Consider the following 12,198-nt stretch of genomic DNA (forward strand, 5'->3'; position numbering starts at 1 on the left):
AAAAACCCCAGGAATTCCCTCAGAATTCCTTTCCTATCCAAAAAACACCTGGGAATTCCCTCAGTGTTCCCTTCTTATCCTAAAAAACCGGGAATTCCCTCAGTGTTCCCTTCCTATCCCAAAAAAAAAAACCTGGGAATTCCCTCAGGCTCTCCATTCCCATTCCAAACTAACAAGGAATTCCCTCAGTATTCCATTCCTATCCCCAAAAAATGGGAATTCCCTTCCTATCCCAAAAAACCCGGCAATCCCCTCAGCCTTCCCTTCCTATCCCAAAACCTTGGGAATTCCCTCAGGCTTCCAACTGCCATTCCAAAACATTCAGGAATTCCCTCAGCATTCCCTTCCCATCCCAAAATAACCAGGAATTCCCTCAGGTTAGAAATTCCCACCTCAAAACCTTGGGAATTCCCATCCCAAAACGTTTAGGAATTCCCTCAGTATTTCCCTCCTATCCCCAAAAAAACCCAGGAATTCCCTCGGCATTCCCTTCCTGTCCAAAACATTTAGGAATTCCCTCAGTATTTCTTTCCCATCCCAAGAAAAACGGGGAATTCCCTCAGGCTCTCCAGTCCCATCCCAAAACATTCAGGAGTTCCCTCAGTGTTTCCTTTCCCACCCCAAAATAACTGGGAATTCCCTCAGGCTCTCCATTCCCATCCCAAAATAACCAGGAATCCCCTCAGCTTTCCCCTTCCTATCCCAAAATCCCAGCAATTCCCTCAGTATTCCCTTCCCATCCCAAAAAACCCCAGGAATTCCCTCAGGATCTCCATTCCCATCCCAAAAAACGTGGCAATTCCCTCAGTATTCCATTCCCATCCCAAAATAACCGTGAATTCCCTCAGTATTCCCTTCCCATCCCAAAAACCAGGAATTCCCTCAGGCTCTCCATTCCTATCCCAAAATCCCGGCACTTCCCTAAGCCTTGCCTTAAAAACACCGGGAATTCCCTCAGTATTCCCTTCCTATCCCAAAACCCCAGCAATTCCCTCAGGATCTCCATTCCCATCCCAAAACAACCGGGAATTCCCTCAGCTTTCCCTCCCCCCCTCCAAAAAAACCGGGAATTCCGTCAGTATTCCCTTCCTATCCCAAAATCCCGGCAATCCCCTCAGTGTTCCCTTCCCATCCCAAAAAATCCGGCAATTCCCTCAGGCTCTCCATTCCCATCCCAAAATATCTGGGAATTCCCTCCCCATCCCAAAGCCCGGCAATCCCCTCAGTGTTCCCTCCCCATCCCAAAAAACCATTTAGGAATCCCCTCAGCATTCCCTTCCCATCCCCAAAAAACCATTTAAGAATCCCCTCAGCCTCCCTGCCCACCTCACAACCCCGCTGCAATCGCCCGGCTCTCCCCCAGCCCGAATCCCTGAGGCAAACCCGAACCCTTCCCGCATCGCCCCCGCCGAGCTTCCCACCCTCACCGTCCCCAAACCCGCGGAAATCCCGGGGAAGGTCAGCACCGCGCAGCCGGCAGCCCTGAGGGACACCGAGGCTCAAACCCTGCCAGCGGTGAGTTATCCGGTCACCCTCAGCGACTTCTCCCCTCACGGCCGAGGCTCGGCGGGGCGGCAGCGGCCTGGGCCTGCCGGGGGCGGGCTGGGCCCGAGCGGGGCCGGCCTCCCTCCAACCCACCGCCGCCGCTCCGCCCGCCCCTCCCGGCCCCGCGGACAGCCCCGGTGACCCGCCGGGCTCACTCACCGCGGGCCGGGCCGGGCCGGGCCGGCGCTGCCGCCGCGCAGAGCCTCCGCCGCTTCCTCCCGCTCCGCGACAAAATGGCGGCGGCAGGAAGTGCCCCCGCGCGCCGGCCCCGCCCCGCGCTACGCCAATTGCGTACTGCCGCCCCGCCCCGCCCCGCCCCGCGCTACGCTAACGGCGTAAGGCGGCGCTGCGCTCAGCGCTACGCTAGCGGCGTAAGGCGGCACGGAGTTACGCAAACGGCGTAGCGCGGCGCCGCACGGAGGTTACGCAAACAGCGTAGCGCGGCGGGGCGGGCGGGGCCGCGCTACGCTACCGGCGTAACCCCGGGCCGGAGGGCGCTCCGCCGCCTGCCCGCGCTACCGGAGCCTCCCGCGCTGCCGGACAGGAGGGGACAGGCGGCACAGCGGCGCGCCCCGCGAGGCGGAGAGCTGCCCGTCAGCGCCGCTCCGCCCGCCGCTCCGCTCCCCGCCCCGCCGGTGCTGGCGCAGCGGCCGCGCCGCGCCGTACGCAGTTGGCGTAGCCCTCCCGACGCAGCGGCCGCATTACGCAATGCGGGTTACGCCGGCGGGGCGACGTAAGCGGCGCTGTGAATCGCGGAGCCCCGCGGAGCCCCCGGCCGGGCCGCTCCCCGCTCGCTCCCCTCACGCTCGGCCCGCGCTGCCCTCAGCCCCGCCGCTAGCCCGGCTCGGCTCGGCTCCGCTCGGCTCGGTTCGGCTCTTACCTGAGCGGCTCGGGCCGGGCCGGGCTCGCCGCCCTCCCTCCTCCCTCCCTCCCGGCGGGCCGGGGCGGCGGCGGGGCGGAGAGGAGAGGAGGAGGAGGAGGAGGAGGAGGAGGAGGGAGGGGAGGGGGAGCGGCAGCGGCTCGGGGCAGCGGCGCCGCACTGACCTCACCGCGCTGCGCCTGACGTCACGGCGCTGCGGCCCGAGCCACGCCCACCGCCGGGTGACGTCATCGGGGAGAGCGGGAGGGGGGAGGGGAGAGGGTTGGGGACAGTTGGGGACACCGGGAGGGACACCGGGAGGGTTTTGGGGACATTTGGGGACCTTTGGGGACAGTTGGGGGCTTTTGGGGACAGTTGGGGACATCGGGAGGGGCACCGGGAGGGTTTTGGGGACATTTGGGGGGATTTGGGGACATCTGGGGACATTTGGGGACACCGGGAGGGACACCGGAAGGGTTTGGGGACACCGGGGGACATTTGGGGACACCGGGAGGGACACCGGAGGTGACACCGGGGGGGGGTTTGGGGACATCGGAAAGGGTTTGGGGACATCTAGGGACCTTTGGGGACATTTGGGGGATTTGGGGATAGTTGGGGACACCGGAGGGGTTTGGGGACATTTTGGGGTTTGGGGATATTGGGAGGGTTTGGGGACATTGGGGACATTTTTGGGGTTTGGGGACATCGGGAGGGACACCGGAGGTGACACTAGGAGGGCTTTGGGGACATTAGGGACACCGGGAGGGGACAGCGAAGGGTCCCAGGGGGGTCCTGGGGTGACATCGGGAGGGTTTGGGGACATTTGGGGACACTGGAGGGGTTTGGGGCCATCGGGGCTTTGGGGACATTTGGGGACATCGAGGGGATTTGGGGACATTTTTGGGGTTTGGGGACATTTTTGGGCTCCCAGGGGACATTCTCGGAGTCCTTGGGGACACTTTTGAGGCTCCTGGGGACATTTTTGGGGTCCTGGGGGCACTTTGGGGACATTTGGGGACATTTTTTGGGCTCCCAGGAGGTCTTTAGAGCCACTTGGGGACACTTTGGGGTGTCCTGGGGACATCTGGGGACATTTTTTGAGGTCACAGGGGACATTTGGGGACATTTTTGGGCTCCTGGAGGGTCTTGGGGACATTTTTGGGGACAATTTGGGGATTTTTTGGGGACATTTTTGGCCATTTGGTGTCCCAGGGGGTCTTGGGGACATTTTTGGGGATCTTGGGGACAATTTTGGGGATTTTTGGGTCATTTTTGGGCTATTTGGGGACATTTTTGGGGTAATTTTTGGGTTCCAAGGGGATTTTTGGGTCATTTGGGGACAATTTTGGGGAAATTTGGGGACATTTGGGGACAATTTGGGATCGATGACGTCACCAGCTCTCCCCTCCCAAAATTCCAGGGAAATTTGGGATCATTTTGGGCAGAAAAATCCTAAAAATTCCCATTTTTTTCCATTCTGGGAGGAATTTTTGGGGTGAAAAAAGAGGATTTTGGGCAGAAAAATAAAAGAGAAAAATCAGGATTTCTTGGATTTTCAGCTTTTGGAAAATCCTCCAAAATTTAAAATTTTTAGGGAATTTTTAGGAATTTTTAAGGGAAAGATTTAAAAAAGATAAAAAATTTTGCTCGAAAAAAGAATTTTTTTAGGGAAAAAAAATCCATTGAATTCGGTAAAAAATTCCCTTTTTGGGATGAAATTATTCCTTAAAAATTTTCAATTCCAACCCCAAATTTTTATGGGAAAAAAAGGGAAAAAATTAGGAAAAATTCCATTTTTTGGGGTGGAAAAAACCAAAAAATTTTCCCTAAAATTGAGGATTTTTGGGAAAAAAAAATTAGCAAATCCATGAAATCACCAAAATCTGATTGGATTTTATTGGATTTTCCCAAACTTTCCCAGTTTTTTCCAAACTTTTTTCCCAAATTTTTTTTTTCCATCTTTTCGGAGATTTTTTTTTTTTTTCCTTCCTGAAATTTCCTCCAAATCCAGAAAATTCCTCATTTTTTTGGGATTGGAAAAAAAAAATCCTGAAATTCCAACTCCTCGATTTCTTCATCCTGAAAAAAAAAATTTAAAAAAAATCACAAATTAGAAAAAAAATCAAATTAAAAAAATTCCTTAATGAGATTAATTAATTTAAATCAAATCCTTAATCAATTTTTATTTCTTTAATCCCAAAATTACCACTTTGGGATGAAAAAAATTCCATAAAAATCTGAATTTTATGGATCAAAACTTTACCTTTCCTGGGAATTTTCACATCTCTTCCTCCTTTTCCTCCTTTTTTTCTGGAATTTCCTCCTTTTTTTCCTCTTTTTCCTCCTTTTTTTCCTCCTCTTTCCCCTCAGTTCCATTTTGGGAGGAAATCCCTGAATTTTGGGAATTTCCCATCGGATTTTCCGCATTTTTTTCCAGATTTTCTGCATTTCTTCCCAGATTTTCAGTGTTTTTTTCCATTTTTTCCACCTTTTTTCCCACATTTTCTGCATCCATTTCAGGATTTTCCGCATTTCCTTCGCGATTTTCCTCAGGAATTTTGGGATTTTCTGCGTTTTTCTCAGGAATTTCAGGATTTTCCTCGTTTTTTCCGGGAATTTCCTCATTTTTTTCAGGATTTTCCTCATTTTTTTGGGGATTTTCCTCATTTTTTTCGGGATTTTCCTCATTTTTTTGGGGATTTTCCTCATTTTTTGGGGGATTTTCCTCATTTTTTGGGGGATTTTCTGCCTCCTCCTCGTCGTCCTGCAGGAATGGAGGCATCAGAAGAGGTTTTTTTGGCTCCAAATCTCCCAAGGATTTCAGGAATTCCTCGTTTTGGGAGAAATTTTGGGAATTTTCCGGTTTTTCCGTCGATTCCGAGATTTCCTGGGATTTTTCTTCTCCTTTTTCTTGGGATTCTTCACCTTCCTGCTCTGGAGTTTCGTCTGTGAAAGGATCTTCTCCCTAGGGGAAAAGGGAAAATTGGGGATTTGGGGGAAAATTGGGGAGTTTGGGGGAAAATTGGGAATTTTGGGAATTTTTGGGGAGAAAATTGGGAATTTTTGGGGAGAAAATTGGGGATTTTGGGGAGAAAATGGGAATTTTGGGGAGAAAATGGGAATTTTTGGGGTGGAAATGGGAATTTTTGGAATTTTTTTGGAAGATGGGAATTTTTTGGGGTGGAAATATGGGGATTTTGGAGATTTTCAGGGAAAAAGGGGGATTTTGGAAAAAGGAATTTTGGGGGAAAGATCAGGAATTTGGGAATTTCTGGGGGAAAAAGGGAATTTTGGGGGGAAAAAAATCAGAATTTTTTGGGAAAAGGGAATTTTGGGGGGAAAAATGGGGATTTTGGGAGAAGAAATGGGAATTTTGGGATTTTTTGGGGGGAAAGAATGGCAATATTTGGGAAAAAATGGGAATTTTGAAGAATTTTTAGGGGGAAATGGGAATTTTTTTTAAAAAAATGGGCATTTAGGGATTTTTGGGAGGAAGAAATGGGAATTTGAGAATTTTTGGGGTGGAAATGGGAATTTTTTGGGGAAAAAAAGGGAATTCTTTGGGGAAAAATGAGAATTTTTTGGGAGAAAATGGGAATATTTGGGATGGAGGGGAAACCAGGAACTTTTGGAGGAAAAAAAAGGGGAATTTTTGGGGAATTTGGGAATTTCTGGGAGGATATTTTACTCCCAGAATTCCCAAGTTTTTGGGATTTTTTTGGGGATTTTGGTGGAAAAATCAGGAGCTCAGTCCTGGAATCTTCGGGAATTTCTAGGAATTGTCCCAAAACCTCTGGAATTATCCCGAAATCAACAGGAATTGTTCCTAAATCAATGGGAATTGTTCCCAAATCTCTGGGAATCTCCAGGAATTGTCCCAAAATCAATGGGATTTCTCCGAAAAACTCTGGAATTACCCGAAAATCGCTGGGAATCATCCCAAAATCCATGGGAATTGTTCCCAAATCTCCAAAATTCTCCCAAAATCCATGGGAATTGTTCCCAAATCTCCGGGAATTGTCCCAAAATCAATGGGATTTCTCCCAGAATCTCCTTTTTCCTTGGATTCAAATCCCAGGATCCAAATCCCGTTTTTTTCCAGGATCCAAAGTCCTTTTTGGGATCCAAATCCCATTTTTTGGGATCTCAAGTCCTTTTTCCTTCAATTCAATGTCCATTTCCTGGCATCAAACATCCCTTTTCCCCCAGGATTTTAGGATTTCTTCCCAGGATCCAAAGTCCTTTTTTTGGGATCCAAAATCCCATTTTTCCCAGGATCCAAAGTCCTTTCTTCCCAGGACAGAAATCCCATTTTTTCAGGATCCAAATCCCTTCTTTTGGGATCAAAATCCCTTTATTCCTCGGACTGAATGTCCTTTTTCATTGGACTCAAAATCCCTACTTTTTTGGGATCCAAATCCCATTTTTCCAGGATCCAAAGTCCTTTTTTTGGGATCCAAATCCCATTTTTTCTCACACTCAACGTCCATTTTTTGGGATCCAACATCCTTTTCTCCTCACACTCCACAGCTGATTTCCCAGGATCCAAAATCCCATTTTCCCAGGAATTTTTCTGGGATCCAAATCCCTTCCTTTGGGATCCAAATCCCATTTTTCATGGACCTCAGCTCCTTCTTCCCAGGACCCAAAATCCCGAATTTTCCAGGACCCAAATCCCTTTTTTCCTTGGACTCAACATCCTTTTTCCCGGGATCCAAATCCCATTTCTTCCCAGGATCCAACATCCTTTTCCCTGGGATAGAAATCCCATTTTTTCAGGATCCAAATCCCTTTTTTCCCGTTTTTCTGGGATCCAAATCCCATTTTCCTGGACTTTTCCCAAGTCCCTTTTCCCTGGACTCCTGGTCCATTTTTCTGGGATCCAAAGTCCCTTTTTTTGGGATCCAAATCCCATTTTTCCGGGATCCAAAGTATTTTTTTTCCCAGGACCTCAGGTCCTTCTTCCCAGAATCCAAAAAAAGTCCTTTTTTCCATGGACTCAACGTCCGCTTTTCCCAGGATCCAAAGTCCTTTTTCCGGGATCCAAATCCCATTTTTCCATGGACTCACCGTCCTTTCTTCCCGGGATCAAATCCCTTTTTCTTGGGATCCAAATCCCATTTTTCCCCAGGATCCGAAGTCCTTTCTTCCCGGGATAGAAATCCCATTTCTCCCAGGATCCAAATCCTGTTTTTTCCCAGGATCCAAATCCCATTTCTCCAGGATCCAAAGTCCTTTTTCCCAGAACTCACCGTCCTTCCTTCCATTTTCTGGGATCCAATGTCCATCTTCCCAGGATTTTGGGTTTCTTGGGTTCCAAATCCCATTTTCCTGGGATTTTGGGTTTCTTCTTGGGATCTCAGTCCCGTTTTCCCAGGATTTTTGGGATCCAAATCCCATTCTTTGGGATCCAAGCCCCTCTTCCCGGGACTCGCCGTCCCTCCTTTTCCCCAGGGATCAAAGTCCCTTTTTTTGGGATCCAAATCCCATTTTTCCAGGATCCAAATCCATTTTTCCCCCAGGATCCAAACTCCTTTGCCAGGATTTTTTCCGGGATCCAAATCCCATTTTCCCCCAGGACCTCAGGTCCTTCTTCCTGGGATCCAACGGCCTTTTTCCGGGATTCAAATCCCATTTTCCTGGACTTTTGCCAAGTCCCTTTTCCCTGGACTCCTGGTCCATTTTCTGGGATCAAATCCCATTTTTCCCAGGATCCAACGTCCTTTTTCCAGGATCCAAATCCCATTTTTCCGGGATCCAACTCCCTTCTTCTCCCAGGACCTCAGGTCCTTCTTCCCAGCATCCAAAGTCCTTTTTCCCAGGAGCCGAAGTCCTTTTTTTGGGATCAAAATCCCATTTTTTCCCAGGATCCGCAGTCCTTTTTCCAGGATCCAAATCCCTTTTGGGATCCCTTCATCCAGGATCCAAATCCCACTTTTCTGGGATCCAAATCCCATTTTCTCCCAGGATCCAAAGTCCTTTTCTCCGGGAACAAAGTCCCATTTTCCCCAGGATTTCCAGGTTGCTTCCCAGGATAGAAATCCCATTTTTCTGGGAACAAAGTCCCATTTTCCCCAAGATTTCCAGGTTTCTTCCTGGGATCCAAATCCCACTTTTCCGGGATCCAAATCCCATTTTCCCCAGGATCCAAAGTCCATTTTTCCGGGAACAAAGTCCCATTTTCCCCAGCAATTGAAGGTTTCTTCCTGGGATCCAAATCCCATTTTTCCCCTAGGATCCAACATCCTTTTTTTGGGATTCAAATCCCTTCTTTTGGGATCACATCCCATTTTTTCCCCAGGATCCAAAGTCCTTTTTTTTCGGATCAAAATCCCATTTTTCCCAAGATTTACGGTTTTCTTCCTGGGATTTAAATCCCACTTTTCCGGGATCAAAATCCCATTTTCTCCCAGGATCCAAAGTCCTTTTTTCCGGGAACAAAGTCCCATTTTCCCCAGGATTTTAGGGTTTCTTCCTGGGATCCAAATCCCATTTTTCTGGGAAATAAATCCCTTTTCCTCCCAGGATCCAAAGTCCTTTTTTTGGGATCCAAATCCCATTTTTCCCCAGGATCCAAAGTCCTCTCTTCCCGAGATAGAAATCCCATTTTTCTGGGATCAAATCCCATTTTTTTTTGGGATCCAAAGTCCCTTTTCCTTGGGATCCAAATCCCATTTCTCCCAAGATTTAGGGTTTCTTCCTGGGATCCAAAATCCCATTTTTCCGGGATGGAAATCCCATTTTTCCCAGGATCCAAAGTCCTTTTTTTGGGATCAAAGTCCCTTTTTTTGGGATCAAAATCCCTTTTTTCTGGGATCAAAATCCCATTTTTTTGGGATCAAATCCCATTTTTTTGGGATCAAATCCCATTTTTTTGGGATCAAATCCCATTTTTTGGGATCAAAATCCCTTTTTTCCCAAGATTTAGGGAAAAAAATTCCCAAAAACCTCAACATTGGGCGAGAAAAACGACGAAAAACCAGAAAAAACCTCCAAATTGTTTTGGGATTTTTTTGGGATTTTTTTGGGATTTTTTTGGGATTTGGCTCTGGATGAAGTTGAGATTCCAACGAGGAGGAAAAATTGGGAAAAAAATTCCCCAAAACCCCCAGGAATGGCGAAGGAAGGAAAAACCTCTGAGATGGGAGAGAAAAACAACCAAAAAATGGGAAAAATCCGAATTTTCCTGGAATTTTTCCTGGATTTTTCCTGGAATTTTCCGGGATTTGGCTCTGGGTGATGCTGAGATTCCAAAGAGATCAAAAATTGGGAAAAATTCCCCAAAAATTCCAACATCAAGGAAGAAAAATAGCAGAAAAACAGCAAAAAACCACAAAAAAATCTGAATTTTCCAGAAATTTTCCCCCATTTTTTCTGGGATTTTTCCAGGATTTTTCCTGGATTTTTTCCAGGATGGGGAAAGAGAATATTGAGATACCAAAGAAACAGAAAATGGGGAAAAATTAGAGAAAAACAGTGAAAAAACAGCAAAAAAACAGTGAAAATCCGCAAAAAACTCGGAAATTTTTCTGGAATTTCCCCAGAATTTTTCAGAATTTTTTCAGGAATTTTTCCAGAATTTTCTTGTGATTTTTCCAGGATATTTCCAGGATGGTGAAGACGATCCTATGATACCAAAAGGAACAAAAATTGGGAAAAAAAAATTCCCAAAAACCCCCAAAATCCAACGAAAAATCAGCAAAAAACCTCAAAAAACTCCAAATTTTCCCGGAATTTTTTCCAGAATTTTTTCCAGGATTTTTCTGGGAATGTGGAAAGGGAAGGTGAGATACCAGAAAGGAGAAAAATTGGGAAAAAATTCCCAAAAAACCCTTGAGATGAAGCAACAAAAACAGTGAAAAAAGGACAAAAAACCCTAAAAAACTCCAAATTTCCCGAAATTTTCCTGGAATTTTCCCAGAATATTCCTGGGATATTTCAGGAAATGGGAAGGAAAACAATGAGATTCCAAGGAGAGAAAAAATCGAGAAAAATTCCCAAAAACCCCAAAGTTTGACCAAGAAAAACATCCAAAAAAAGGAGAAAAAAGGAGTAAAAAAGCAGAAAAAAGTGGGAATTTCCCCAGAATTTTTCTGGAATTTTTTCCTGGAATTTTCCCGGAATATTTCAGGAAATGGGAAGGAAAACGATGAGATTCCAACAAGAGAAAAAATCGGGAAAAATTCCAAAAAACCCCAAAAATCCAACGAGAAAATCACCAAAAAAACAGCAAAAAACAGTAAAAAAGCAGAAAAAACTGGGATTTTTCCTGGAATTTTTCCCGGATTTTTCCCAAGAAGGGGAAGGAAAATAACGAAATCCCAACTAGAGAAAAAAAAAATCGGGAAAAATTCCAAAAACCCCAAAATTTGACCAAGAAAAACATCCAAAAAAAGGAGAAAAAAGGAGTAAAAAAGCAGAAAAAAATGGGAATTTTTCTGGAATTTTTCCCGGAATTTTTCCAGGATATTTCAGGAAAAGAGAAAGGAAAACAATTAATTGATTCCAATGAGACAAAAAATCGGGAAAAATTCCCAAAAAAACCCAAAAGTTGACTGAGAAAAACACCAAAAAAAGGGCAAAAAACCAGTAAAAAAGCAGAAAAAAAAAGGGATTTTTCCCAGATTTTTCCAGAATTCTTCCAGGATATTTCAGGAAATGGGAAGGAAAACAGTGAGATTCTGATGACAGAAAAAAAAATTGGGAAAAATTCCATAAAAACCCAAAAGTTGACCGAGAAAAACACCAAAAAAAGGGAGAAAAAAAGAGTAAAAAAGCAGAAAAAAGTGGGAATTTTCCCAGAATTTTTCTGGATTTTTTCCTGGAATTTTCCCAGGATATTTCAGGGAAAGGGAAAGAAAACAAGGAAATCCCAACTAGAGAAAAAAATCAGGAAAAATTCCCAAAAAACCCAAAATTTGACCAAGAAAAACACCAAAAAAAGGGCAAAAAACCAGTAAAAAAACAGAAAAAAATGGGAATTTTCCTGGAATTTTCCCGGAATTTTTCCAGAATATTTCAGGAAATGGGAAGGAAAACAGTGAGATTCCAACAAGAGAAAAAAATTGGGAAAAATTCCCAAAAAACCCAAAATTTGACTGAGAAAAACACCAAAAAAAGGGCAAAAAACCAGTAAAAAAGCAGAAAAAAGTGGGAATTTTTCTGGAATTTTCCCAGAATTTTCCTGGGATATTTCAGGAAATGGGAAGGAAAACAGTGAGATTCTGATGACAGAAAAAAAATTGGGAAAAATTCCATAAAAACCCAAAAGTTGACCAAGAAAAACACCAAAAAAAGGGAGAAAAAAGAGTAAAAAAGCAGAAAAAAGTGGGAATTTTCCTGGAATTTTCCCAGAATTTTTCCAGAATATTTCAGGAAGTGGGAAGGAAAACAGTGAGATTCCAAGGAGAGAAAAAATGGGTAAAAATTCCCAAAACCCCCAAATTTGACTGAGAAAAACACCAAAAAAAGAGCAAAAAACCAGTAAAAAAGCAGAAAAAATTGGGAATTTTTCCCAAATTTTCCCATAATTTTTGGGGATTTTTTGGGAATGGGAAGTGGGGAATTTGGGATTTTGGGAATTGGGAATTCCAGAGTTACCTGCAGGTATTTTTCCAGCATTTTGACGATGTGTTTGTTGTTCAGAACACTTTTGGCCACGTGGAGACTTGTCTTCTTGAACTGCTCTGCTGCCAGCTGGAATTGGGGAAAATTGGGATAAATCCTGGGAAAAATCTGGGAATTCCTCCCAAAAATATTGGGGAGAATTCCAAGGATTCACCAAAAAAAAATTG

The 12,198-nt window shown here is 45.4% G+C and overlaps 2 protein-coding genes across 3 annotated transcripts in view; one reads left to right on the top strand and one right to left on the bottom strand.

The window, feature by feature from the left end:
- BRD4 (bromodomain containing 4) overlaps window positions 1-12,198 on the top strand; it is a 153,860-nt gene that overhangs the window by 8,909 nt on the left and 132,753 nt on the right. The window lies entirely within an intron of this gene.
- The window catches only part of LOC146422685 (A-kinase anchor protein 8-like), a 60,174-nt gene continuing 52,253 nt past the window's right edge, over window positions 4,278-12,198 (bottom strand). Inside the window, exons 12-14 of the mRNA XM_085046130.1 lie at window positions 12,005-12,100; window positions 4,668-5,369; window positions 4,278-4,483 (exon numbers count right to left, since the gene is read on the bottom strand). Coding sequence (XP_084902256.1) covers window positions 4,683-5,369; window positions 12,005-12,100 — 783 coding nt within the window. The 3' untranslated portion in view covers window positions 4,278-4,483; window positions 4,668-4,682. The remainder of the gene's footprint in view (window positions 4,484-4,667; window positions 5,370-12,004; window positions 12,101-12,198) is intronic.

Source organism: Lichenostomus cassidix, unplaced genomic scaffold (genome assembly GCF_008360975.1).
Source record: "Lichenostomus cassidix isolate B80296 unplaced genomic scaffold, HeHo_3.0 HiC_scaffold_39, whole genome shotgun sequence".
NCBI lineage: Eukaryota > Metazoa > Chordata > Aves > Passeriformes > Meliphagidae > Lichenostomus > Lichenostomus cassidix.